This window comes from Mus caroli, unplaced genomic scaffold (genome assembly GCF_978045245.1).
Source record: "Mus caroli unplaced genomic scaffold, Mus_caroli_1 scaffold_11, whole genome shotgun sequence".
Taxonomy (NCBI): Eukaryota; Metazoa; Chordata; class Mammalia; order Rodentia; family Muridae; genus Mus; species Mus caroli.
In genome coordinates, this window is record NW_028227266.1 from 69,313,152 (window position 1) to 69,337,146 (window position 23,995).

At 40.4% G+C, this 23,995-nt stretch overlaps 1 protein-coding gene across 2 annotated transcripts in view; it reads right to left on the reverse strand.

The window, feature by feature from the left end:
- Mindy2 (MINDY lysine 48 deubiquitinase 2) overlaps positions 1-22,182 on the reverse strand; it is a 57,329-nt gene extending 35,147 nt beyond the window's left edge. Inside the window, exons 1-2 of one of the 2 annotated variants that reach the window (XM_021172371.3) lie at positions 21,176-22,182; positions 10,092-10,149 (exon numbers count right to left, since the gene is read on the reverse strand). In XM_021172371.3, the coding sequence (XP_021028030.1) occupies positions 10,092-10,149; positions 21,176-21,949 (832 nt within the window). In that variant the 5' untranslated portion in view covers positions 21,950-22,182. Of the gene's footprint in view, positions 1-10,091; positions 10,150-15,049; positions 15,085-21,175 lie in introns of those variants that run through there. The other variant, XM_085844769.1, reaches the window with a different exon arrangement.
- Between the last annotated feature and the right edge of the window lie 1,813 nt (positions 22,183-23,995).

Here is a 23,995-nt window from a genome sequence, read left to right on the forward strand (position 1 = left end):
TTTAAAATAAATTTTATTACTTTAATAAAAAAGACTACACTGACATGTAAAACTTTAACACATTTAAATACATTTATAGGGCTTCTCTGCAGTATGATTTTTTTTCTCATGAAAAACTGATGCTACATGCAAAGACTATACCACACTGATTACATTCATAGGGTTTCTCTCCAGAATGTGTTCTTTTATGTATTAGGAGACTACTATGATGTGCACAGCCTTTACCACAGTGAGTCCATGTATAAGGTTTCTCTACAGTTGGTGTTTTGCATTCGGTGATAACTATTATGTACAAAAGGTTTACCACATTTCTTGCATTCATAGGATTTCTCTCCAGTATGAATACTGTCATGATGATGATTACAAAAATGTGCAAAGGCTTCAACATATTAGAGACAGTCATACAGTTATCTTCAAACACATAAAGTAATACATACTGGAGAGAAACTATAAACTTTTAAACATTGCAGCAACAGGTTGCTTATAAAGTTGGTCCCTTAGTTCTATCCAGAGAAAATCAAAGTTAACTGTTCGCCTTACATAGTTTTCAACGTACACAGTATAATGCTCATGAACTTTCTCTTCCTTTTACCCTTTCTTCTATTTCGTGGTACTATGGACTGAACCCAGGGCCCTATTCATGACAGGCAAGCACTCTACCACTGAACTATATTTCCAGTCCCTTTTAAATAATAATTATAAAAAATATACATATGGGTATTTTGCCAGCATATGTATCTGTGCGTCTGATGCCAAGAAGAGGCAGGGTATCAGAGGGTATTCCTATAACTGTGGTTACAGAGGGTTGTGAGCTGCTATGTGGGTACTAGGAATCGAACCTAGGTCCTCTGCAAGAGCAGAAAGTGTTCTTAACCACTGAGCCTTCTCTCTAGCCCTTCTTTTAGTCATTAAGATAAAGTCTCACTAAGTTTCCCAGGCTGGCCTTGAACTAGAGATCCTCCTGCCTTAGCCTTCTGATTAACTAGACTTGGAGGTCTATGTATGCCATAAGTCCCAACTTGAATATTCTTTTATTTTACATTTACAATATATTTGAGCATCTTCCTATGACCCATAGAGATCCCAAAGAATTCACCAACTTCAATTGCTATAAATAATTCAACTACTTCTCCTATGATCTCACAAACTACAGATGCTATTAGTTTTTAATACATGTAAAACTTTTCAATATATTTTTTAAAAACTTAAAAAATGTGAGGACACTTTATTATGTATTATCTTTCTATTCTCTCTCTCTCTCTCTCTCTCTCTCTCTCTCTCTCTCTCTCCACCCACACACACACACACACACACACACACACACACATACATGTGCATGCATACACACACACACACACGCACACACTTTTAAGTTTTTATATCTATGTATAGGTTTTTTGCTGCATGTATATCTGTGCATCATATGGGTACCTCACAGGCCAGAGTGTGTCAAATCCCCTGGAACTGGAATTATAGACAGTTGTGAGGTGTTTCTTGGTGGAGGATGCAATTGAACTAGATCCTCTGGAAAAGCTCTCCCTCTCCCTCTCCCTCTCCCCCTCCCCCCCCTCCCCCCTCTTCCCCTCCTCCTTTCCTTCTCTCCAGGGTCTCATTATGAAGTTGTGAGTGACCTGGAACTCACAGAGAGATCCACCTGCTTCTGCCTCCCAAGAACTTGGAATAAAGACATGCAATGTCCTACTTGGCTTATATATTATCTTCATATAAAGATTTTGGAGTTCTTGTGATTGAATTAGGGCCCTGAACATGCTAAGCATGTGCTGTCCCATAGAATTACAGTCTATAAATTGCCTGCAAAATTATTAAATGCATATGTCCTTTTCTTTATCTGTATAATTACTATCATTTTATTGAGTTGGAAAAGCTCTTTTACATTTTCATCACATTTCTATTTTATTTGCTTTTCAGTGTGTGTGTGTGTGTGTGTGTGTGCGCGCGTGTGCACACACATGTAAAGGTCAGAGAACAGATGTGGCATTCAGACCTTTCCTCCCGCCATGTAGGGCTTGGGGACTGACATCAGGTGGACAGACTTGATGGCGGGCACCTTTGCTCACTATTCCATCTTGATGACCCTAAAAGCTCTTTCAAAGTTAAGAGGAATTAGCTCAGTTTCTGTGATATATGTAGTAAAGATTTTTTCCATATTCTTTTTTCTTTTTTTATACTTTATGATAGTTTGTTGTTGTTTGTTTGCTTGCTATTTTTTTCCCCAAATGGAAATAGCTATGTAGATTCTGAAAGATCGTTACCTCTTTAGAGTTTACAGATATTTATGTATACTGTCTTTATCCATTATGTGTCCCCTTTTAAATGTTCAAATCTTTCAATTTAAATGGAATTTATTTTGATAGAAACAGTAAGGAATTATGTCTGATGGAAACAGCATGGAATTAGCTTCTTACCCAAGTAGCTAACAAGTTAACAAGACTGCTTTCAATAAGCTTTAATTCTACTTTGAAATAAATTTATAAATACTATACCAAATAGTCTCTTATGCCAGTGGTCTCAACCTTCCTAAAGCTGCAACCCTTTAACATAAATAAGTCCTTCACTTGTGATGACCCCGATCATAAAATTATTTCGTTGCTACTTCCTATCTGTAATTTTGCTACTGTTATGAATCATAATGTAAATATCTGAAAGGTGACCCACAGGTTGAGAACTGCTGTCTTAGGCTTTGCAACTCTGAAAACAAAAGAATATCTACAGACACCAATCTATTATTTTAAGATGGTGAAGTTACACCAGCAACGACTTTATTTTACTTATACAAGAACTATCAATTCTATACGATATTTATTCAGATAATGAAGAAGGTGAGTGCTCTGCTTGAATCCTGTATTTCATTTGTGTTTCATGTTTATTTTGATGAAAGACTGCATTTGCTTTCTTAGCTACCATGTTAGTTAGTCCAGGATGTGGAACATTATATGAGACAGTATTAAATGATCTTCTTACAGAGACAAAAGCTTGGAGACTAATGACAAGGCTCTTGACATTTATGCCTTTTGAAAAATGTATCCTTGAACACAAAATGAATTTACTGACTCATCTTGGTTTTCGCTGCCCCCCCCCCCCCAGAATTCTTGAGTCAGAGTCAATTTGTAGCCCAGGCTAGCCTTGAAATCATGCCTCAGTCTCTCCAGTTGGATTATAGATGGGTTCCACCATACCTAGGCAGATTTATCTCTAACAAACAAAATATGATGGAGTAATGAGGTGTCACTTCTATATTAGAATATAAATCAGTATAGTTTTTACTGTTGTACTCTCTGAAGACATGTTCCATGCTATGAAGCTCCTCATGAGAGGCTCCTATGTAACACAGAGCTTTAGTACCACAAATATGATAAACTGAGTCCTGGCATCAACTGAGTGAACAGCCACCAATTCTTTGTAGCTGCTTTTTCACCTGAAGTGGCAGTGCTGGTGGGTGCCATGTCTGCAGCCTCCTAAGACCTTGGATGAGGCTGCCACCTAGATTCCTGACCCCAAAGATGCTGTGAAATAGCAATGGATTATTGTTTGGTACCAGTAAACACTAGGATGATTTATAATATAGCACAAGATTACTAGTGTTCTAATCACACGATGCTGGAACCATATATTTTAGGAAGAATTTGGAATATAAGAATCTGATTGCTCGAAGCCTGCATAGTTAGCAGTGTGTCTCGGAGACAGTGGGACTGTCACACTAACCAGGTTACTGCTACACAAGTACCACTTGGCAGCAGGGCAGAGCTGTGGGAACTGAGATGTTTCCCCACACCACCTCAACACCATTGTACTAACCACAGCTCAGCTTTGATTACCCTGTGAGCCTGCTGCATTGCTCACCCTCACCAAACATGCCTATGTCAGTGAGTTCCCAGTTAGTCATAACCCGGCTCCAGTGTGTACGTCCATTATGCATATCTTGTGCATAAATGTTGTACAGGATATTTTATGTATTATATGTGTCTGTAGTGTGCATTGCATTATTATGTGAGATGTAAGATCTGCATATGGATGATGGAACCAAGCACTCAAGTGTCATGCCAATGATAACACCAAATAAACCTTGAACAGTGAAAAAAAAAAAAAAAGAATCTGATTGCTTTTGTGTGTACATGCGCTGGAGATCAAATCCAGAGCTTTGTTGAGTGCTAAGGTGTGTTCTTACCACTAAAGTAAACCTACCGTCCTTATAATCAAGTCTTTTTAAAAAGAAGAAATTGAGTTTCTTTTAGACACGTAAATAAATGATCTCTCAAGAGCATACTTTTGTCTAGATTATCCCACCTTTGTGCCTGTACTTACTTTCAAAACATTCTTTGCATAAAAAAGGCACTTGTTTCCCACAGCCCTCCTTGGAGCCTGAAGGGAGAGGACTGTCAGCTCTAGGCCAACATGGAGTATGCAAGACTCTATTTCATGAAACAAAAGTATTCTTCTTTTCCCCCTTCAATTTTTAAAGAGTTATTTTTAAAATTATGTGTAAGACAGCTGGAAATATAGCTCAGCAGTTAAGAGCACGTATGATTCTTCGAGAGGATCTGAGTTTGGTTCCTAGCACTCATGTCAGGCAGCTAACAACTGTCTTTAACCCAGTCACAGGAGATCCTATGCCTTCTGGCCTCCATGGGGCACTGTACACACACACACACACACGCACACACACACACACATGTATGTGTGTGCGTGCTTAAAATAAAAATCTTAAATGTTATATGTGTATACATACATGTGACCTGAGTGCCTGCAGAGGCCAAAAGATGGTGTCAGGTCTGGAATTACAGGCAGCTGTAAGCTACCTGACATGAATGTTAGAACCTGAATACAAGTCATTTGGAAAAGCAGTAGATGCTCTTAACCACTGAGCCACCTCTCCAGCCTTTTTTGCTAGTTCTGAGACAGGTGCTCATTATGTAACCCAGGCTAATCTTGAACTTGGGATCCTCCTGCTTACTTCTTCTGCGTACAGGGATTACATCATGTACCACTCTGTCCAGGGTATTTCTTTCATCTGTGTGTATGCTCCTATATGTGTGAAGGTCAGAGGTCAATCTCTCTTGTTGATTCTTGTGAGCGCTCTACTTTGAGTTCTGAGACAGGGTTCCTCACTGGAATCCATCCATCCATATCTAGTAGGCTATGATAGCTGGCCACTGAACCCCAGGCAGCTTCCTGTTTGGTTTCCCCAGAACTATAAAGACAAGTGCTACTACCATGCTCAGCTTTTTCATATGGGTTCTTGGGGGTCAAACTGGTGTCCTTCTGTTTGTTTTTCAGGTACTTTACTGACTGAACATTTCTCCAGTACTCTCAGAATATTTGATGAAAGTCAAACACATTTTTGTCATGGGTTAAAATAGATACTAGGACAAAGATGTTACTCTCATTATATGGTTATACAAAAATAATATTTCTTATTATTAAAAATAGAGAAGTGTCTATTTTCCCCAGAGACTAAATAAAAAATAAAGTATATCAAAAATCTAAAGTGGTTTTGAAAAAAGACACTGGCAGGCTTATAAATGGCCTCTGCAAGGAACTGTCTAAAGCAGGTTCAAAACTGGGCAGAACTTGGAAAGGCAGATAACACACACACACACACACACACACACACACACACACACACACACACTCACTCACTAGGCTTATGATAGAATTGGTGAGGTTAAGTGGCTCCCCCACTCACCCCATCTTCCTGAGATAAAATGCCATAGTTTGTAATCTGTTGTACTCTGGATATGATATGCTATGGTTTGTTCTGGTTTTATAGTAATGCATCTGCCCATCAGCCAAAGCTGACTGCTGAATCCATACAGCTGTAAAGTTTTGCCTTTGTTTGGATAGACTGCTTTTCAGTTATGCATGAACATTATAAGATGTTCTTCCTTTAAGCAAGCTAACTATCTAGCTTTCTTTCTTTCTTTTATAGTTGGGGCTGGAGAGGTAGCTTAGAGGTAAGGAGTACTGACTGCTCTTCCAGAAGACCCAGGACACTAGCACCCACATCAAAGCTGTTGTTGACATGAAACTACACATACTCTCTCTCTCCCTCCCTCCCTCTCTCCTTCCCCCTCCTCTTCTCTCTCTCTCTCTCTCTCTCTCTCTCTCTCTCTCTCTCTCTCTCTCTATCTTTCTTTCTTTCTTTCTTTCTTTCTTTCTTTCTTTCTTTCTTTCTTTCTTTCTTTCTTTCTTTCTTTCTTTCGTCCTTCCTTCCTTCCTTCCTTCCTTCCTTCCTTCCTTCCTTCCTTCCTGCCTTCCTGCCTTCCTGCCTTCCTGCCTTCCTGCCTTCCTGCCTTCCTTCCTTTTCCTCCCCCCTCTCTTTCTTCCTTTTTCTCTTTCTTTCTTTTCTCTAAACAGGGTTTCTCTGTCTATCCATAGCTGTCCTGGAACTCTTTCTTGAACTCAGAGATCCACCTACCTATGCCTCCAGAGTGTTAGGATTAAAGCATGTATCACTATGCACATCTTATATATTTTGTAGAAGATTCATTTTTATTTTTTATTTATATACAATGTATGAGTTAGTGTGAGTGTTTTCCATGGTACCCATGGAAACTGGGAAAGGGTGTTGGATCTCTTGGATCCAGCCTGGAGTTACAGGCGGTTATGAGCTAACTGACATGAGTTTTGGGAACCAAACTCAGTCCCCTGGAAGAGTAACAAGTGTTCTTAATGCTCTAGTCCCTGGAATTGTGTGTGTGTGTTTTAAAGAAAAACATTCAAATATGACAATATACTGTGTTATAGCAGCAATAGCATTTTTGTGAAGTTCAGATCATGTCAGTGCTGTGTCCAGTGTCCTCATTGAAGTCACAGGTCATTCACAGCAAAAAAAAAAAAGTCTTTACATCAGCCAATTTGGGCCCTTCCTAATCTGAATCCAATGACTCTGATCCCATCTCATGCCATCTTCCTGCCCTCTTTATCGTCTCCTTGGTATCATCTTGGCTGTTTAAAGTCCACTAATCTAGCCTTTATCTGTATATATTTAAGTATTTAGAGTAATTTACCTATAACTATGAGGTCCCTAGCCAGTAAACATAAATTAATAAGTATGAAATATATATGTATGTGTGAGACACACATACACACATGCACACACATGCATACACACACACACACACACACACACTTTCTAAAAGTCCCACTTCCAATTTTCTCTCTTAACCTCTCCCTGATTGATACAGGTAATTGAGAGCAATCACAAGTTGTGCCCATTGTCCAAACATAGGACATCACTGGGACTGAGTTTCCAAATTTATAAAAGGGGCCACTGCTGACATACCAACATCTTGCCCTTAAAATGGTCATCAAACTGGCCTGTGTGGCAAGAGCAATGGCCCATAACAAAAGAAAATAATGCAGATACTTGAACAACTGGTACAAGAACAGCTGGAGGCTCACATATAGAAGTCTAGCAGTCAATGGAATTCCTCTGTGTTTGTTGTAAAAAATAAGTTAGGAAAATGGAGAAGGATAATGGATTTAAGAGCAATTAGTGGAGTAATTCAACCAATGGGTCCTTTACAGTCTGGACTTCCTTTACCTAACTAAGTAATTGACTTGAAAGATTGCTTTTTCTCAATACCCTTGCATGAGCAGGGTAGGAAAAGGTTTGCTTTCTCAGTATCTACTCTGAACAACAGTGGTCCAATTAAAAGATACATTGGTTAATCCCAGCACTCGGGAGGCAGAGGCAGGCGGATTTATGAGTTTGAGGCCAGCCTGGTCTACAGAGTGAGTTCCAGGACAGCCAGAGCTACACAGAGAAACCCTGTCTCGGAAAAAAAAAAAAAAAAAAAAAAAGATACATTGGAAGGCACTTCCACAGGGAATATTAAACTTTCATAGGGAAAGTCCAACTTAACGTTAGTATATTGTGCAACAACCATTGGAAATACTTCATAAGCAGTTTTCTCAATCTATCATTTATCGTTACATGGATGACATTCTGTTAGCTGATTCTGACAAAGATGTTTTAGAGAAAATGGTTAAAGAAACACAAAGAATTCTGCCATGCATGGGGCTACAGATTGCTCTAGAAAAAAATACAAAGAGGAAAACCACAAGGAGGGAGAAGAAAGTAGAGAGAGGAGAAAGCCATCATGGGGTAGATGAATCAAAAAAGCATAGCCATGAGGGCTAGCCAATTGGAACTAATTGGAGCTGAAAGCTGCCCAGATATAACATGGCGAATTATAACTTGAGGTTACTGATGGAGAAGTAGATTCTAATAGCATAGAGGGTAGGTATCTGCTCAGCTCTAGTCTTGATTAAGCCTTATTATAAATATAAAAGTTGTGTGTCATTTATCTGGGAACTGAATGGTCAAAGGCAGGGTTGAAACCCCGGATTGAGATTAAATGATTAAATACTTTCTTCAACACTTCCTCTCTCTCTCTCTCTCTCTCTCTCTCTCTCTCTCTCTCTCTCTCTCTCTCTCTCTCAGTTAGCTATTTGTCTGGAACACTTGAGACAAACTATCAGCTTTCTACCTACCTACCTACTATCTGTCTGTCTGTCTCTATCTATTTGTCTATCTTTTGAGTCTTGCTTTGTAGCCTATGCTGGCCTCAAACTCATAACCATTACTTCTGCCTCAATATACCAAGTTCTGGGATTACTGATATATACCATCATATAGCATCATACCATCAAATATTGCCAACAATATTTTGCATATATATTTGTATGTATATGTGGGGGTTATACATGCATGAGTGTGTATACATGTAGACTATGCTATGTGGTATCTTCCTCAATCACTTTATTTTAAAAAGAATGTTTGTTTGTTTTGTGAGACAGGATCTCTGTGTAGTCTTAGTTATTCTGGAACTCACTCTGTAAAAGAGGTTGGCCTAGAATTCATATATCTACCTGCCTCTGTCTTCTGGGTGTTGGGATTAAAAACATGTGCCACCATACCCAGTTAGGATTTATTTTTAATTATGCACGTGCATATCTCTCTCTCTCTCTCTCTCTCTCTCTCTCTCTCTCTCTCTCTCTCTCTCTCTCTCTGTGTGTGTGTGTGTGTGTGTGTGTGTACTTACACGCGCGTGTAAGTACAGATGCTCATGCCAGAGGTTGTATTCCCTGAAGTTGGGGTTATAGATAGTTGTAGGTGCTTGGAACTGAACAGGTCCTCTGCATCAGCAGTAAAGTGACCTTAACCACTACCCTATCTCTTTAGCCCTTCTTCACCTTAGTTTTTTGAGACAAGATCTCTCACTGTGGCTAGGGCTCATCTGGACAGATTGGTTGACCAGGAAGCATCAAGGATGTTCTTACTTCCACCTTCCACATAGGATAGGCACAAGCTGCCACACTCAACTTTTACAGGAATACTGGGGATTCAAAGTCCAGTTCTCATGCATTTACCAACTAAGTCATCTCCCTAGCACATGATTAACAATACTTTTTAAATAAAAATTTAATCACTAAAATACTAGGAAGATATGGAGGAATATATCTTATTTGGTAATATTGCAAAAGGCATACTACAGTGCATAACCACTTTTCTCTAGACAAGTTCAGTTTCATGTAGATAGCCTACAGCTGAATTACTACTCTTTTGAAAAAAGATGTATTCTTACTATATGTGTATAAGTGCTTGTCTATATGTACATATGTGCACAATGTACAGGCCTAATACCTATGGAAGCAAGAAGATAAAGTAGGATCCCCTAAAGCTGAAGTTGCAGACACACTGTGGGTGCTGTAACTGAGAAGGGGTCCTCTGCAAGAGCAACCAGTGCTCAAAGGGCTGGGCCATCTCTCCAGCCCCTACTCCTCTGTCTTGAAGGAGAAGCCCAGGAAAGAATGCAACTTAATTAATTAATGTACTATTCTCTGGATTTTTCTCAGTCTTCTTATTCATAGTTAATATATTCTAATGATAGTCAGAAGAATGTCTTAACAGCTAAGTATAGTAATACAGTGGTAAAATTTTTAATTAGCAGATTCAGAACTACAATTTTAAAATAGAATACCTAATAGCACCAGTAAAGTAACAGCTTTGAAACTTTATTTAATTTTGAAAAAGATACAAAAGTCATGTTGTTTTCTGTACTGACCTAAATATTCCATCAGCTGCTCCGCAGTTATGATTTCCATCATTGGTGGAAGTTTCACCTGAAAAAAATGAAGTATTATTTCTATAAAACAATGTTTTTCATGACTGAATTGTTTCCTGTAGTCAAAAACAAGTATACATGTCTGTGCATGCATGCGTGTGTGCACACACACACAGACAGACATACACCTACTATATAAATACATTAACATTCATGCTTATATAACAAAGTCACCCAAGCATGTGGCTCATGCCTATACTCCCAGTACTCAGTAGGATGGCCATGAGTTTTAAGAGTTTGAGCTATAGAGTGTGACTCTTTCTCAAAAAATACAGATACAAGTGAACAAAATAGCGGGTGAAAGTGCTTAACAGATGAGCTTGATGTCTTGAATTTGATCCCAGGGTGAAAGGAGAGAATGGGCTCCTAATAGTTTTCCTCTGTTTTTCACACATACTGTGATATATACACACACCAAGACAGACATGAACCCTCACTTACATCTCTCTCTCTCTCTCTCTCTCTCTCTCTCTCTCACACACACACACACACAAATAATTTTTAAGGATGTTAAAAAGAAAGAAAATAGCAAAAATTAAAGTATTACAAGGTCAGTACTGTCACTGTAATATTTCTAAGGTGATAGAGAATCGTGCAGAGATATTAAGAAGTCTGTAAAAGGGAACCATACAGAGTCTGTAAAGCCATGTTACTCCCTTTACCATCTAACATAATTGCTATGTGCCCAGAATGGTAGACAATTCAGTTAAAGATCAGGAGGAGGCACCAGTATGTAACAAGTCATTAATGGAATTGTTTTCTGGAAGTCGAGATGAAACAAAGCGTCATATTTATAATTTCAATCTACCTTGGGCATATTCCGAATGGTTAAAATAAAAACAATATCAAAGTACTAACAAAACACTAAAGAATTATCTATGATTTTAAAATATAAAATTTAAAAATTGGCAAAAATAAGTTATATTATTTAGAAGTACATATGTAGGTAACAAAAGTATTTTTAAAAAGTAAGAAAATATAAACCTATAATTCCATCTTGGACTACATAGAGGGTTTGTAAAAAACAAAACAAAAAAAACCCAAACAAACAAACAAACACCCTGCACTTGTCACCCTATTGATGGGAGATGAGGACAGGAGAATCAGAAGTTCAAGGCCTTCTTTGGCTATACAGCATGAGGCCAGCCTATGCTACATAAGACAAAGAAAATGATAAAACAAAACCTAACAACAAAGGTCAAGATTATGGTTACTCCTGGAAGTTAAGAGTTGTAGTAGAAGAACGTAAGAAGCCTCTGGGGCGCTGCAAACTGGGGTCTCTAGGACTGGGTAGCAAGTCCCTTACTGACCGACCTTATTGGCCCAAGGTAAGTTTTCACATGAATTATCAAGATGAGCTACACATACCATGACCAATAACTAAATATTTTAACTGACATCTACAATCACACTCTGTTATATTCACAGAATAGAAGAAAAATAAATATTCAGGAGGCTAGAGAGATACATCAGCAGTTAGGCACATTTGCATATACATAGTCGCTCACAATTATTTGTAACCCCAGTTTTCAGAGATTAGACACCTCCTTTTGGACCCTGAATGAACCAGGCACATACATACATGCAGTCACACTCACATACATACACTTTCTTTGAAAAGTATTAAAAATATTCAGGAAGGAGGTGGGAAGTAGTGGTGCACATCTTTAATCCTAGCACTTGGGAGGCAGAGGCAGGTGGATTTCTGAGTTCGAGGCCAGCCTGGTCTACAGAGTGAGTTCCAGGACAGCCAGGGCTACACAGAGAAACCCTGTCTCGAAAAACAAATACACAAAGAATTCTGAGGGGGAAATTCCAAATAATTACCATATCAATGAGAGAAGAACATAAAAATTGTTAGTCATTATTCTCTCTCTCAAGGAAACTGGTTCAATCATCAGTTTCTCCAGTAGCATCCTAAGAGTTAAAGAAGTTATTCTAAGTCTATGCTACCAAATGTGTTAATGGCATATAAAAATGTTTTTCATTAATGTTAAAATAAGTTTTCAAAATGATCACTGCAAAATTTGGTAGTGTTAGCCTCTCTAAGAGCATATATGACAGCTGATGGTTAGGGTCAAGTTATCTTCCGATTTTATCACTCAGGGGAAAACCAAGACTCACCACAGAGGTTTTCTTGTCATATTATTCTAAATGATTTTTTATCTCTGTAGCAATGTATTCTAGAGAACAATTTTGGCTGCAGGCAGTATTCTAATTACTGTCTAATCCAATCGCCTACTGCAGTGCACTCAACAAAAGATTCTTAAAAAATAAACAATTCAAGTTAAAAATAATTAAAATGAAAATGAATAAAAATATATTTAAAAGACTTTTTTTTTTTTACTTATGTGCCATGTGTATATATGTACAAAGACTCCAGAAAAGGCTGCTGGAACTAATGGAGCTGGGGTTATAGGCTAGCTGTGAGCCCTGACTCTTGGGTGCGGAGAATTAAACTGAGGTCCTCTGCAAGAGTTGTATGTGTTCTGAACTGCTGAGCCAGCTTTGCAGGCCACTTCCTACATATAATTTTAAAACTGAAGTTCACTGGCAAATTATAGTTCACCGGCTGTTTTTCTAAGAAAAATTTCAGTTTTTTTTTCTTACTCACATTGTTTATGTATTTTTTGGCTTCATTTCAATATATTCTACATTTTTTTTCTTGTATTACAGTGGCATAGTTTAATTTCTCTAGCAGAGACTCGTGAAACAGAATGCTTAAAATAAATAATAAATACTAAATAGTTTTAAATTTTTTATTATTTATTTTATGTGTATGGGTATTTTACATGTCTGTATGTCTGTGAACCATTTGTATACCTGGTACCCATAGAAGCGAGCATCAGATTTACTGGAATTGGAATTCTAGATGGTTGTGAGCTGCCGTATGAGTTCTGGGTATTGAATTCGGATCCTTCTAGAAGAGCAGTCAGTGCTCTTAACCCCTCGGTTATCTCCTTAGCCCCACTAAATAGTTCTTTATAAGAAAACTTACTAGATTTTTGCTTTAGACTATTCTAGCTATTCTTATATGGTATTTATCAAGTTGTTTCAATATCAATTTTGAAGTGCTGATATTTAGCTACATTTTATTCTAATGATGGAACTTTCAATTTCACAGCAATTTAGAAGTGCTGTTTATGGCTATCAGTGGTTTTAAAAATCACTCCTCCTCCTCCTCCTCTTCCTCCTCTTCTTCCTCACTAAACAGCCTTAGCTGGCCTGAAGCCCTCCATGTAGACCAGACTGGTCTCAAACTCACAGATATCTGCCTCTGTTTCCTGCATGCTGAGATTAAAGCTGTATGACACCATGCCTGCCATGTTTATTATTTTTACACTTCTTTACATTTATTTATTTTTCTGCTTGTATCTGTATGGGCATGCATGTGCCATGGCATACTTGTTGAGGTCAGAAGATAGCTTGCCAGAATCTATTCTTTCTTTCCACCCTTTGGGTCCTAGGAATTGAATTCAGGTTGTCAGTCTTGGTGGCAAGCTCCTTTACCTGTCAAGCCTTCTTGCCAACTCAAATGATGTTTTCTTTTAAAAGAATTATGTGTTCTCTTATTTAAGAAAGAGTCACTGTGACAAATTCACCAGAAAATTTCACAGACAAAGAATTTATCCTTTCTAAAGGGGCCTGAAAGCTGGTTCAGCAGGTAAAGGAACTTCCTACCCAAGGGGGAGCCCAGTGACCTGACATCCCATCAGGTTGTTCTCTGACCTCCACACATGGGCTTTAGTGAACTCTCCCAATACATAAATAAATGTAAAAAGAGATAAAAGAAACCATTCTTTTAGTTTGTGCAATGCTGTAAATTAAGAAGCCAAAGAGACTGGGGCTACAGCGCAGTGGCAGAGCTGTGTTTAACCCTGCGTCAGACCAGAGAAGAGTGAGATGGAGACACTGAAGAGCATATGAATTTGTCATCTATATTCTATAATCCTAGGCGTCTACAGATGATTTCAGAACAGTCTTGAACTTTCCAAAAGGAGACTGTCTTACCATGCCATGTTCTAAGCATATATAACACAGATGACTACCTCTATTCGGGGATTAGAAGTGGCCTCGAGAGAGTCCAAAATAAAAACAACAAAATCTTATGTTTCAAATATTAGTGAAATTTTAAACAGGAATGCAAAACGTCCTAAAAGTGATAAGGCAAGATTTTAAGGACTGGGAGAAGTAGTAAATGCAGAGGACCCAACAATTCCTAAGAAATAAGGAGGCACTGACATAAGCCTTTAATCCTAAAACTCAGGAGGCAGAAGCAGAAAGGTCACAGGGAGTGTGAGGCCAGACTGACGTACACAGTGAGTACCAGATCAGCAAGAGCTATGTACTTAGACCTTGTCTCAAGAAACAAACAACACACACCATCACACACCAAAAAAGCTATTTGAAAATGATCATGGGTAACTGTTAAATAACTCTTCTCCTTCTCCTTCTTCCAAGACACGGTTTCTCTGTGTAATAATCCCTGGATGTCTTGGGATTATTTCTGTAGACCTGGCTGGCTTCCAACTCACAGAGATCCACCTGCCTCTGCCTCCAGAGTGCTGAGATTAAAGGTGTGCTACCACCTGGCTGGTAATTGTTAACTACTTAATTTCAATATCAATAAGTATTAAATATATATATAATAAAGTCCTAACAACTTTCTTGTATTGGTGTCTGTCTGTGTTTGTGTGTATATGTATGAACAGAGGCCAGAGGAGGGCATCAAGAGTCCCCTCCTCTGTAACTTTTCTCTTTACTCCTTTGAGAAAGGGTGTCTCCCTGAACCCAGAGCTTGTGTGTGCTTTAGCTAGGCTGTCAACAGTAAGTCCCAGTGATCTTCCTGTTCCTGTCCCTTCACAGTGCGGGGATTACAGGTGTTTCCAAGACTACACCTGTTAGATGATTCAGCTCCTCATGGTTACACAGCACTCCTGATGGCCCTTCCGCCTCCGACTCTCAAGGGTTGGGATACCCAGTTCCAACAGCTTTTTAAAGGTAGAGATACTAGAAGAGATAATAAAATTGAGTTTGTCCAGTCTGTTTATGAAATTACCTACTAACTATCATGCAACTTACTTGTCACATTAATTGATGACTGTGAAACAAGTCACAGACATAATTAATTCAAAGAATAAATGAAGGCTTTGAATTGTTCGCCCAAAGTAAGTAGATGACTTGTAATGTGACTTGAGATTCACAGCAATATAAGTTCCTCTTTCATTATGACACCATGAACTTCAAAAGAAAAAAGAGAGGAAAGAATAAAGTATGTTCAGTCAGTGAAATAAATGTCTGTCACAATCAGATGTGTCTAACATGTCACATTATGACATGACAATGTCATCCACAAAATGTGCCCCCCCCCACGAATGTATGCACGAGTGCACACACACAATTTCAGAATGTTTAAAGTAAGGTAATTAATCTATTTTAGGGCACAATCTTAGTATCCTGGGGTACATGCAGCCTGATGAAAACACCTGAAAATGGAGTGTAAAGGTCAGTGTTAGAGTGCTTACTTAGCATACTAAATGTAGTTCCCCAAAAGAGGTTGCATTTATATTAACTGTTCTACTAAGTCTGATTAACTGATAGCACCTCAGTGATTATGGAAAGGCTAGGACATTACAGGTCCAGATTATAATTATAATTTATCTTGGACTATCTCTGGTCCTTATAATAACTCACTTTTGTGTCTGACCTAACATCTTCGGAATTTATTAATGTAGCAGACTACTAGGTTCCACTAACCTAAAACCTAAGGAAGTCAGCAGATGGCATCTGAGACATATAACTAACTTGGTTCCTTCAACTTCCCTCACTCCCTCACTTTCTATAATTCACTGTATGTTTCCACCAATGTATTTGAAACAGTCTCTGTTCTGTTGCTCTAACAATTTCATGAAACTGTTATCACATCTGAGCATGGGATTTGAGGTAACCTAAATCTGTTTTCCCCAGCCTGGGCCACTCATTTTTGGCTCCAGAATAGTTACTCAACACCTTTTTTTGTTTTGTTTTGTTTGATATGGCCTTTTCAGATCAGGGTCAGACAGGTACAGAGTGAATCTGAAGCCTGTCACAAAACCAAACCAAAGGAAAAAACAATTTAACCAATTAAAAGTGGAAAATAATGAACTGGAAAGATAGTTTAGTGGCTTCAGATCACTGGTCCTTCATAGGACCTAAGTTTGATTTCCAGTACCCACAGGGCAGTTTACAACCGACTATAACTCTAATCCCAGAGGATCTGATGCTTTCTGGACTTTGAAGGTACAGGCATACACATGGTACACAGACAGAAAATATATAGACAAAACAATCATACACATAAAATAAAAATAATTGTTAAAAAGCGGAAAGTAAAGTGGCTGAAGAGGTGTCTCGGAGGCTAAGGGCATTTACCTGAATTCCATTCCCAGCACTCACAACCATATGTAAGTCCAGTTCCAAGAACTCTGAGGCCATCTTCTGGCCATAACCAGCACCATGCATACATGTGGTACACATGCATGAAAAACAGCATCCCCTCCAAACACAAAGGATACATGGAAATATCTTATTTTTTAAAAAGTGGGACAATATCAAAGTTGCCTTTAAGCCAGGTATGCTGCTGTGCACCTGCTAATTCCAGCACTCAAGAGGCTGAATACAGAGAATTGAGAGTTCAAAAAGCAATACCCCATTTTAAAACAAAAACAAAACAAAACAAAACAAAAGTAGAAACAAAAAGTTACTATATTCGAAGGCCTAGTTTGTGGGTACCAAATGTATTTAAAACTCAAATGTCCTTTACTCGACCCTGCACAGGCATGATAGGAAAAGGGAAAGGAAGGCTTGTTCACTGACAGAATACTATCAGAGCAAAGGTGATGGACTGACACTGACATTAGGCATCACCCCAACAGGGCCATACTGCTCTCATCTGCTTCACTCACAAGTCCAGAGACATATATTCCTTCTAATTTTTGGGAGGAACTGGGAAAGGAAGCCCCAGAACCACCCCTCAAACCTTTTATGTAAATGAGGTCCCACCACTGTGTGAAGGTTTTAATTTCTTTTTACAAGATCTATATTTAAAACAGAGTAGGCAGAGGCTCAGATAGAATCTTTGGCTCACCATCTGTTTTTCCTTTTTTATAAGCAATAAACACACTTGGAAAACCTCAAAAGAGTTTTATGCTTACTTGAGGAAAAGAGAGCATGAAAAAAAATAGTGTGACTGTAGTTCTTCTACAGGTTTGGAGTAGGATGGGGCAGAGTAAGTCAGAAAGGAACGGGGTGTTTGTGGAAAACACATGGGACTTCCAAGAGATGGCATAAAAAAGGAGGGAGAGCCACAGAAAACAGTCACTGATGGAAAGATGTTCGCACACGTGGAACTTGACTTCAAGGTGATAAAACAGGAAATATCCATTTCAACTTTAAGTTTCTTGCTATTGATTTTTCCTCCTTTTGTCATCACGTTGCTTAGTTTTTTCTTTCTTTTTTTTTTCTCATTTATAAGCTCTGTTTGTAAACCAGGAAACTAACCTTCAAGTCTAGAGAGACAACTCAGCAGCGGTTAAGAACACTGGCTACTCTTCCTGAGGACTCAGATACAATACTAAGCACACACAGGTGCCTCACATCTGTCAATAACTCCAGTTCCAGGACCTCTGGTACCCCTTTCTGGCTTCCTAGGTATGCATGTAGTACACAGATACACATGCAGGCAAAGTACTCTTGCACACTGAGAAGAAGAAGGTAGCCCTTAGAGTCAGGTGAGGATAATCAAAGCACACTACAAACATGTTTGAAAAATGCTATAATAAGGGCTGAAGATGTAGCTCAGTTGACAGGTGCCTGCCTAGCATACATGAAGTCCTGCTTGACCCTAGAATCACACAAGCTGAGAATGGTGGCATATGCTTTTAATTCTAGTACTTGGGAGGTTGAGGCAGGAGAATCAGAAGTTTAAAAAAACAGCTGCACAATAAGCTGGAGCCCAGCCTGTGATATATGAGACTGTCTCAAAAACAAAACAAAAATGTTATAATCAAATCCATTTTCTATATAATTTATATCATGTGAAAAGATGAATATGATCAAAATACATTATTTTGCATGTATGCAAATGTCATAGTGAGACTCATTATTTTGTACAATATATGCTAATTATGAAAAGTAACTTGAAAAATGAAGAAACTCGGGGCTGGCCAAATGGCTTAGTGGAAACAGTGCACCTGAGTTTAGGTCCCCAGCACCCATGTCAAAACTGGGTTGCAGTGTCATGCTTCTGTGACCTCAGAACTGAGGGGTGGAGAAGTAGAACAGGAAAATCCAGGGCTCACCGGCCAGCCAGTCGAACTGAAAGAACAAGTTCAACAGAGAGACCCTGTCTCTAAAAATCCTCAAACAAGAAACACTGAGAGTGATACAGAAAAAAACCCGACCTCTGGTCTCCATACCTACATAGGTGAGGGCTTGTGCACTCACTACACACATGCATGAATGAGTGAGTGCAAGTGATCGAGCAAGCGAGTGTGCTCACACACACACACACACACACACACACACACACACACACACACACACGCACATGGACACGCACATGCACACACAGAAACTAGTTCTTAGACATTATAACCTGACAAATCTTTCTTTCTATGTGTTCTGCCCTTTTGTTCTCCTTTTTAACCTCAATCATCACTCATCCATCCAAGAACCTGGAAATCTCTTCTGACTTCCAAAAGGCAAATAACATTTTTGTATTATTAGGAAAACAGCTTTGACCTCCAGAAAACCTGGCTCACCTTGAGAATACTACCTGACATTGCTTATATCGTTCATCACCCTATCAATCATTAATGATGACTGATTTTTGTTGGCATAAATAACCTACAGGCAGAAAAGGGACTGGGAACCACAGATTTTCAAGATGATCTTCAAATTCATTAGTGTGGATACTTTTCACAGACGAACCAAACCCATCAAATTTACTTCTTGTTATGACCCTTTCTTTCTCCTCTCCACTGCATTTCAAGCTCTCTCTGATCTTTCCTCAAATGCACCCTTTTGTTCAGAGGCCTCATCTCATTCCATCTTCAGAGCTGATTGCCTTTCTCATCTCTGAAGCCTTCCCCTGAGATTCCCATCCCCAACCCCCCTCCCCTACCACATACTTTTTTTTTTTTACTTCCTTAGACTATGAGCCCTGTTCATGTCGCTCTACAATTACTCCTTAAGTCTGCCTCTTTACCATATACTGAGCTACTGAAGGGCTGATGCACTCTACTGTCTTTGCATGTATAATGTCTTCCACAAAGCCAGAACCCAAACATGTGGTCACACAATTGGGATCTGCCTTTCAGAGTCAATTCAAGGCTCATATATCCTCAAAGTAATCCAGGCCATGGTGACTGCTCCTCCTACTGTGAATGTGGGTGGCACCATTCCATGGGCTGCAGGCTTGGACTAAAGAAAAAGGAGGAATCAAACTGAGCAGTCGTCTCTCTGCTCCCTGACTATGAATGCAATGTGACCAGTGGTCTCAAGTGCCAGCTGCCATGGCTTCCCCAACTAATGGTCTGTACCCTCAAACTGTGAGCGAAAATAAACCCTACCTTAAGTTGCTTTTGTCAGGTATTTTGTTACAGCACTGAGAAAAGTAACTATGCCAGAAAACTGGTACTCAGGAATGGAGCCTTTGCAGTGATAAACCTGACAATGTAACTCTTGGACATCTTGAACTGGTTTGTGGAAAGAATGTGGAAAAGTTTGGAACTCTTGGCTAGAAAAGCCCTAGAATGCTTTAAGCAGAGGTTAATCAAAATAATCTTCCAATTCATTAGCATGCATGCTTACTTCTTAACAGACTAATCCAGATGACTGGAGCCCAGATGATTCCATCAGGAGCCCTGGATACCCAACTTAGAGCTGCAAGATTTGGTGTTGGAATCTCTCCCTCACTACCCATCATAGTTCTTCATAACTGGTTAGCATAATTCAAACTATTCTTCTTCTAGGGAACATTTTAACTATAACTGGAATCATCAATTTGAAAACAGGTGCTGAGATGCATCCTCTCAAAACGCAGATACTGCAAACTTAAATATGACACTATATTCTGAGGCTTCAATACACTTGCCCTTCCCTTCTCCAAGACCTTAGATTTATCATTCCTTATTTTAGTTGTTAATAGTTTTAGCTTCCTTAACAAACATTCTAATGTACAGTTACTAGTAAAAATGCCAAACCTTTGAAGTAGAGTCAAAGAAACAAAGAAAGTAAAAACAAAACCAAAATCATACACAAGATGAAAATACTGTCTTTGAAAACAAGTAATTTATGGTAAGCAGGCTCAGACCAATGCTTTTCCTTAAATGGAATTTGTCTAAAAAGGTTGTATCTTTCCCATCACTGTTCTTTCATGCATCCACACCACAGTGGGACAGACAGCCTTTTCCAGAAAACACGTAGATAAAATCATTAAAACTTACTCCATAATATGAGATTGATAGTAACTGAAGATCAACCACTGTTTCCAATTTTCACCGTTTTGCATATGTAATAATGTCAGTAAGGAGTAATATAGGCAAATATAGCTAAAAATAGTCAGAAGATGTAGGTGCAGGGTGCTTTGGATTCTACTTGTTTATAGGTAAACCATCAGTTACAACCTTTAATCGAATGTTGAATTTTTAATACAAAAAAGACCTTAAGTTGGGGGCAATTCTTCCTGACATGTTGCCACATGAATAATCTTTCAATAAAGAAGTCCTGGAATTAATTTCATGTAATAAGAGACTGTTAGATATAGGGGTGCATGTTTGTAAACCTAGCACTCTAGAGGCTGTAGCATTAAGATCTTAAACTGTTCGAGGACAGTTTAAGCTACACAGACAAACCTTGTCTCAAAAAAAGGAGGAGTCTGATGAATGGAAGGAAGCCATCAGCTGACCAACAGCAGTTTCCTCACCCCATTTTGCCCCTCCCCACCCCACAAGCTGTAGGAAGTAGAAAGCTGCAGAGTGTACCTTCCAGGCGAGAAGCAAAACATTGAGGATGGCCAGCAAAGGGCAGGGTCCATTCTCATTCTGGGTGATGATGGGCGTGTTCTCCTCTTTCCACTGGATCCATTTGATGTGATACACTGACTGTCCGGGAAAGCGTTCTTTGGAGGCTGCCAGCACCTGAGCCGGGTCCTCCTCCTCCTCCTCTTTGCATAGAGGTGCAGCCCTGGGCGGCCCCGCCGCGCCCTCCTCCACGTCCTCGGGGACCCTGGTCTCTGCTCCCTCCTCACTATTGAACTCAGAGCTACTGGGGAAAGAATGCAGGTTGGAGAAAGACTCCAGGGAGTCCAAGCTGGGCGAGTCCCCAGGGGGGCTCGGCTCGCTGCAGCTGCTGCTCGGGGCGCCGGTGCTGCTTGGCTCCTCCGCCGCCTGCTCCACCCTGCAGGTGCCCGTGTCGCCCACTGGCCCCGACCCTCGGCCCGCCGCGGCCTCGGCCAGCTCCGGGGAGGCGGTCACCTTGTGCTGCCCTCTTGAAGGCACCTCCGAGGCGGCAGGGCTCGACGACGCGCTGTCCTTCAAGTCCGAGCCCGCGCCGCATCCGAGCTGCGAGGCGGACGTCAGGTCCCCGAGGCTGCTCCGCGCTGCCGCCGCCGCCCCCTGCCCGCCGCTGTCCACCGCGCGTCCAGCGGGACCATCCTCAGCCTCGCGCCCGCCGCGCCGTCGCCCTTCCGGCGGCGACACTCTCCCGGCCGCCACCCCGAGTTCCAGAGGCTGTGGGCTGTCAGGGCTGTTCTCCATCCCCGGCCGCCCGCCCCTGGTCCTATAGACACCGCGGCCGGCTCTCCTCAGCTAGCGCCTCCGACGCCATGACAGCCGCTCTGTAGCAGCTCCAGCGCCCTAGCGCGGCCTCGGCCAGGCACGTCACCGTAGAGGGCGGCGGGAGCGCGCGCGCGTGCCCCCGCCCGCCCGCTCGGAGCGTGCCTCCGCGTGACTGCGCTCGATGAAGCGCCCGGACCCACTCCGGGAGCGCTTCTCCCCCGAGGCCACGCCCCTCCCGCGCGTTCAGGCTAGGGAAGGCAGAGCGAGGCCAGGGGCGTGGCTGAGGGCGTGGTCAGGGGCGCGGCTCCGAGAGCCGCAGCGCCACTAGGAAAATAATCTTGTGTGTGCTGCCGGAAGTTGAACTCCCGGGCATCCCCGCTGCGCGCGGTTACTTTAAAGGCAGTGGCTGAGGCTTGTAGCGAGTGTGGTCTAGTTTTGGGCTTGAGCCTGGTGGACCCCGAAAGTGGTAGTAGCATTGGAAGACAGCCATTCCCTGAAGGCCTCGGGAGAGCTGTTTTTGTTGTTGTTGTTGTTGTTTTAGCTTTTAATGTTGAGAATTGGAAGCATTTCTTAGGAAATGCAAATTTGAAAGGCAAGTTCTGTTGGAGGCTTTTGGAAGACTGCGAAGCACAGGGACAGCTCTCCCTGGGTTTTGGCTGAGAATCGCTGCGCTCCCAACCAGCTACTGGTTTGCCCTGCCGGAGGTTCAATGAGGTTGTGGATATTGGCCTACGCCCCAGGCGAGAGGGTAAATTTGGGCCAATAATAATAAATTAGTTTGCGTTTGAAGCAAGCCAAGTCTTTGCGGTTCTGTTCACTTGGCTTTTCTTTGCACGGAGTGGGAAGCTTCTGCTTCCCGAAAAAGTGGCTTTTTAAATTAGAATTGACTTCTCATCAGGGCTTGACATCTGCATAGAGGATGGACAGAGTTGCCGGCAACTTTTTCTTTTTTCTATATATTTATTTATTGGCAAAAGTGGATATAGATCATCTAACCTGCTCTGGAAAAGTTTTTTTTTTTTTTTTTCCTGGACCCTTCCCTCTTCAAAGTTGTCTGAGAATATAAAAATGAACAAGACAGGTCTTCCTTTAGTATCAGGTATACAAATATATGGTACATCATGGATTGTTACGCTTCTGTCCTGCTACTGGTTAGAAAAGTAGACAAAATTAATGCATTATTTTGCTCATTCACGTATTAGCACCAAGCATGTTACTGAATACTGTGTTTCACACTAAAAATATCACTATTATTGTCTCAGAAATGATGATCTCTTTCTCGGCACTCTCTTCCACTTCTCCCTCTTTCTTCCCACCTCCAACTCTCTCCTCTCTTCCTTTCTTTTCTTCCCCTCCCCCCCTTTCTTTCTTTTTCTTTTTTTTTTTTTTTCTTTTTTTTTTAGGGCTGGGGCTCAATACATGTATGACAAACACTCTACAGAGCCCTCTACTACTTTGCATATCTTATTTCACTTTTGTTTTTTGAGACAGAGTCTCAATTTGTAGCCCTGGCTGGTTCTGCCTCTCTTCCAATTTGAGAGTCTTACCCTATGTCTTAGACTAACTGACCTGGAATTCACAGCAATCCTCTTGTACTTTTTCTCCCACTCCAATTTTGAGATTATAGATGTGAACGCTGTGTTTTTAAGACTGGAAATTTTCTTTTTCTCTCTCTCTTTCTTTCTTTCTTTCTTTCTTTCTTTCTTTCTTTCTTTCTTTCTTTCTTTCTCTCTCTCTCCCTTCCTTTCTTTCTTTCTTTCTTTCTTTCTTTCTTTCTTTCTTTCTTTCTTTTTCTCTTCCTTCCTTTCTTTCTTTCTTTCTTTCTTTCTTTCTTTCTTTCTTTCTTTCTTTCTTTCTTTTAATTGAGGTTGGGTCTCACTATGTAGTGTAGCTAGCCTGAAAGTTGTTATGTAGACCAGACTGGACTCAAACTTCCAGAAAATTGCTTGCCTCTGCTTCCCAAGTGCTAGAATTAAGGCAATGTGCCACCATGCCAAAACTGGAAAAGTTAGAAAAGATAATGGA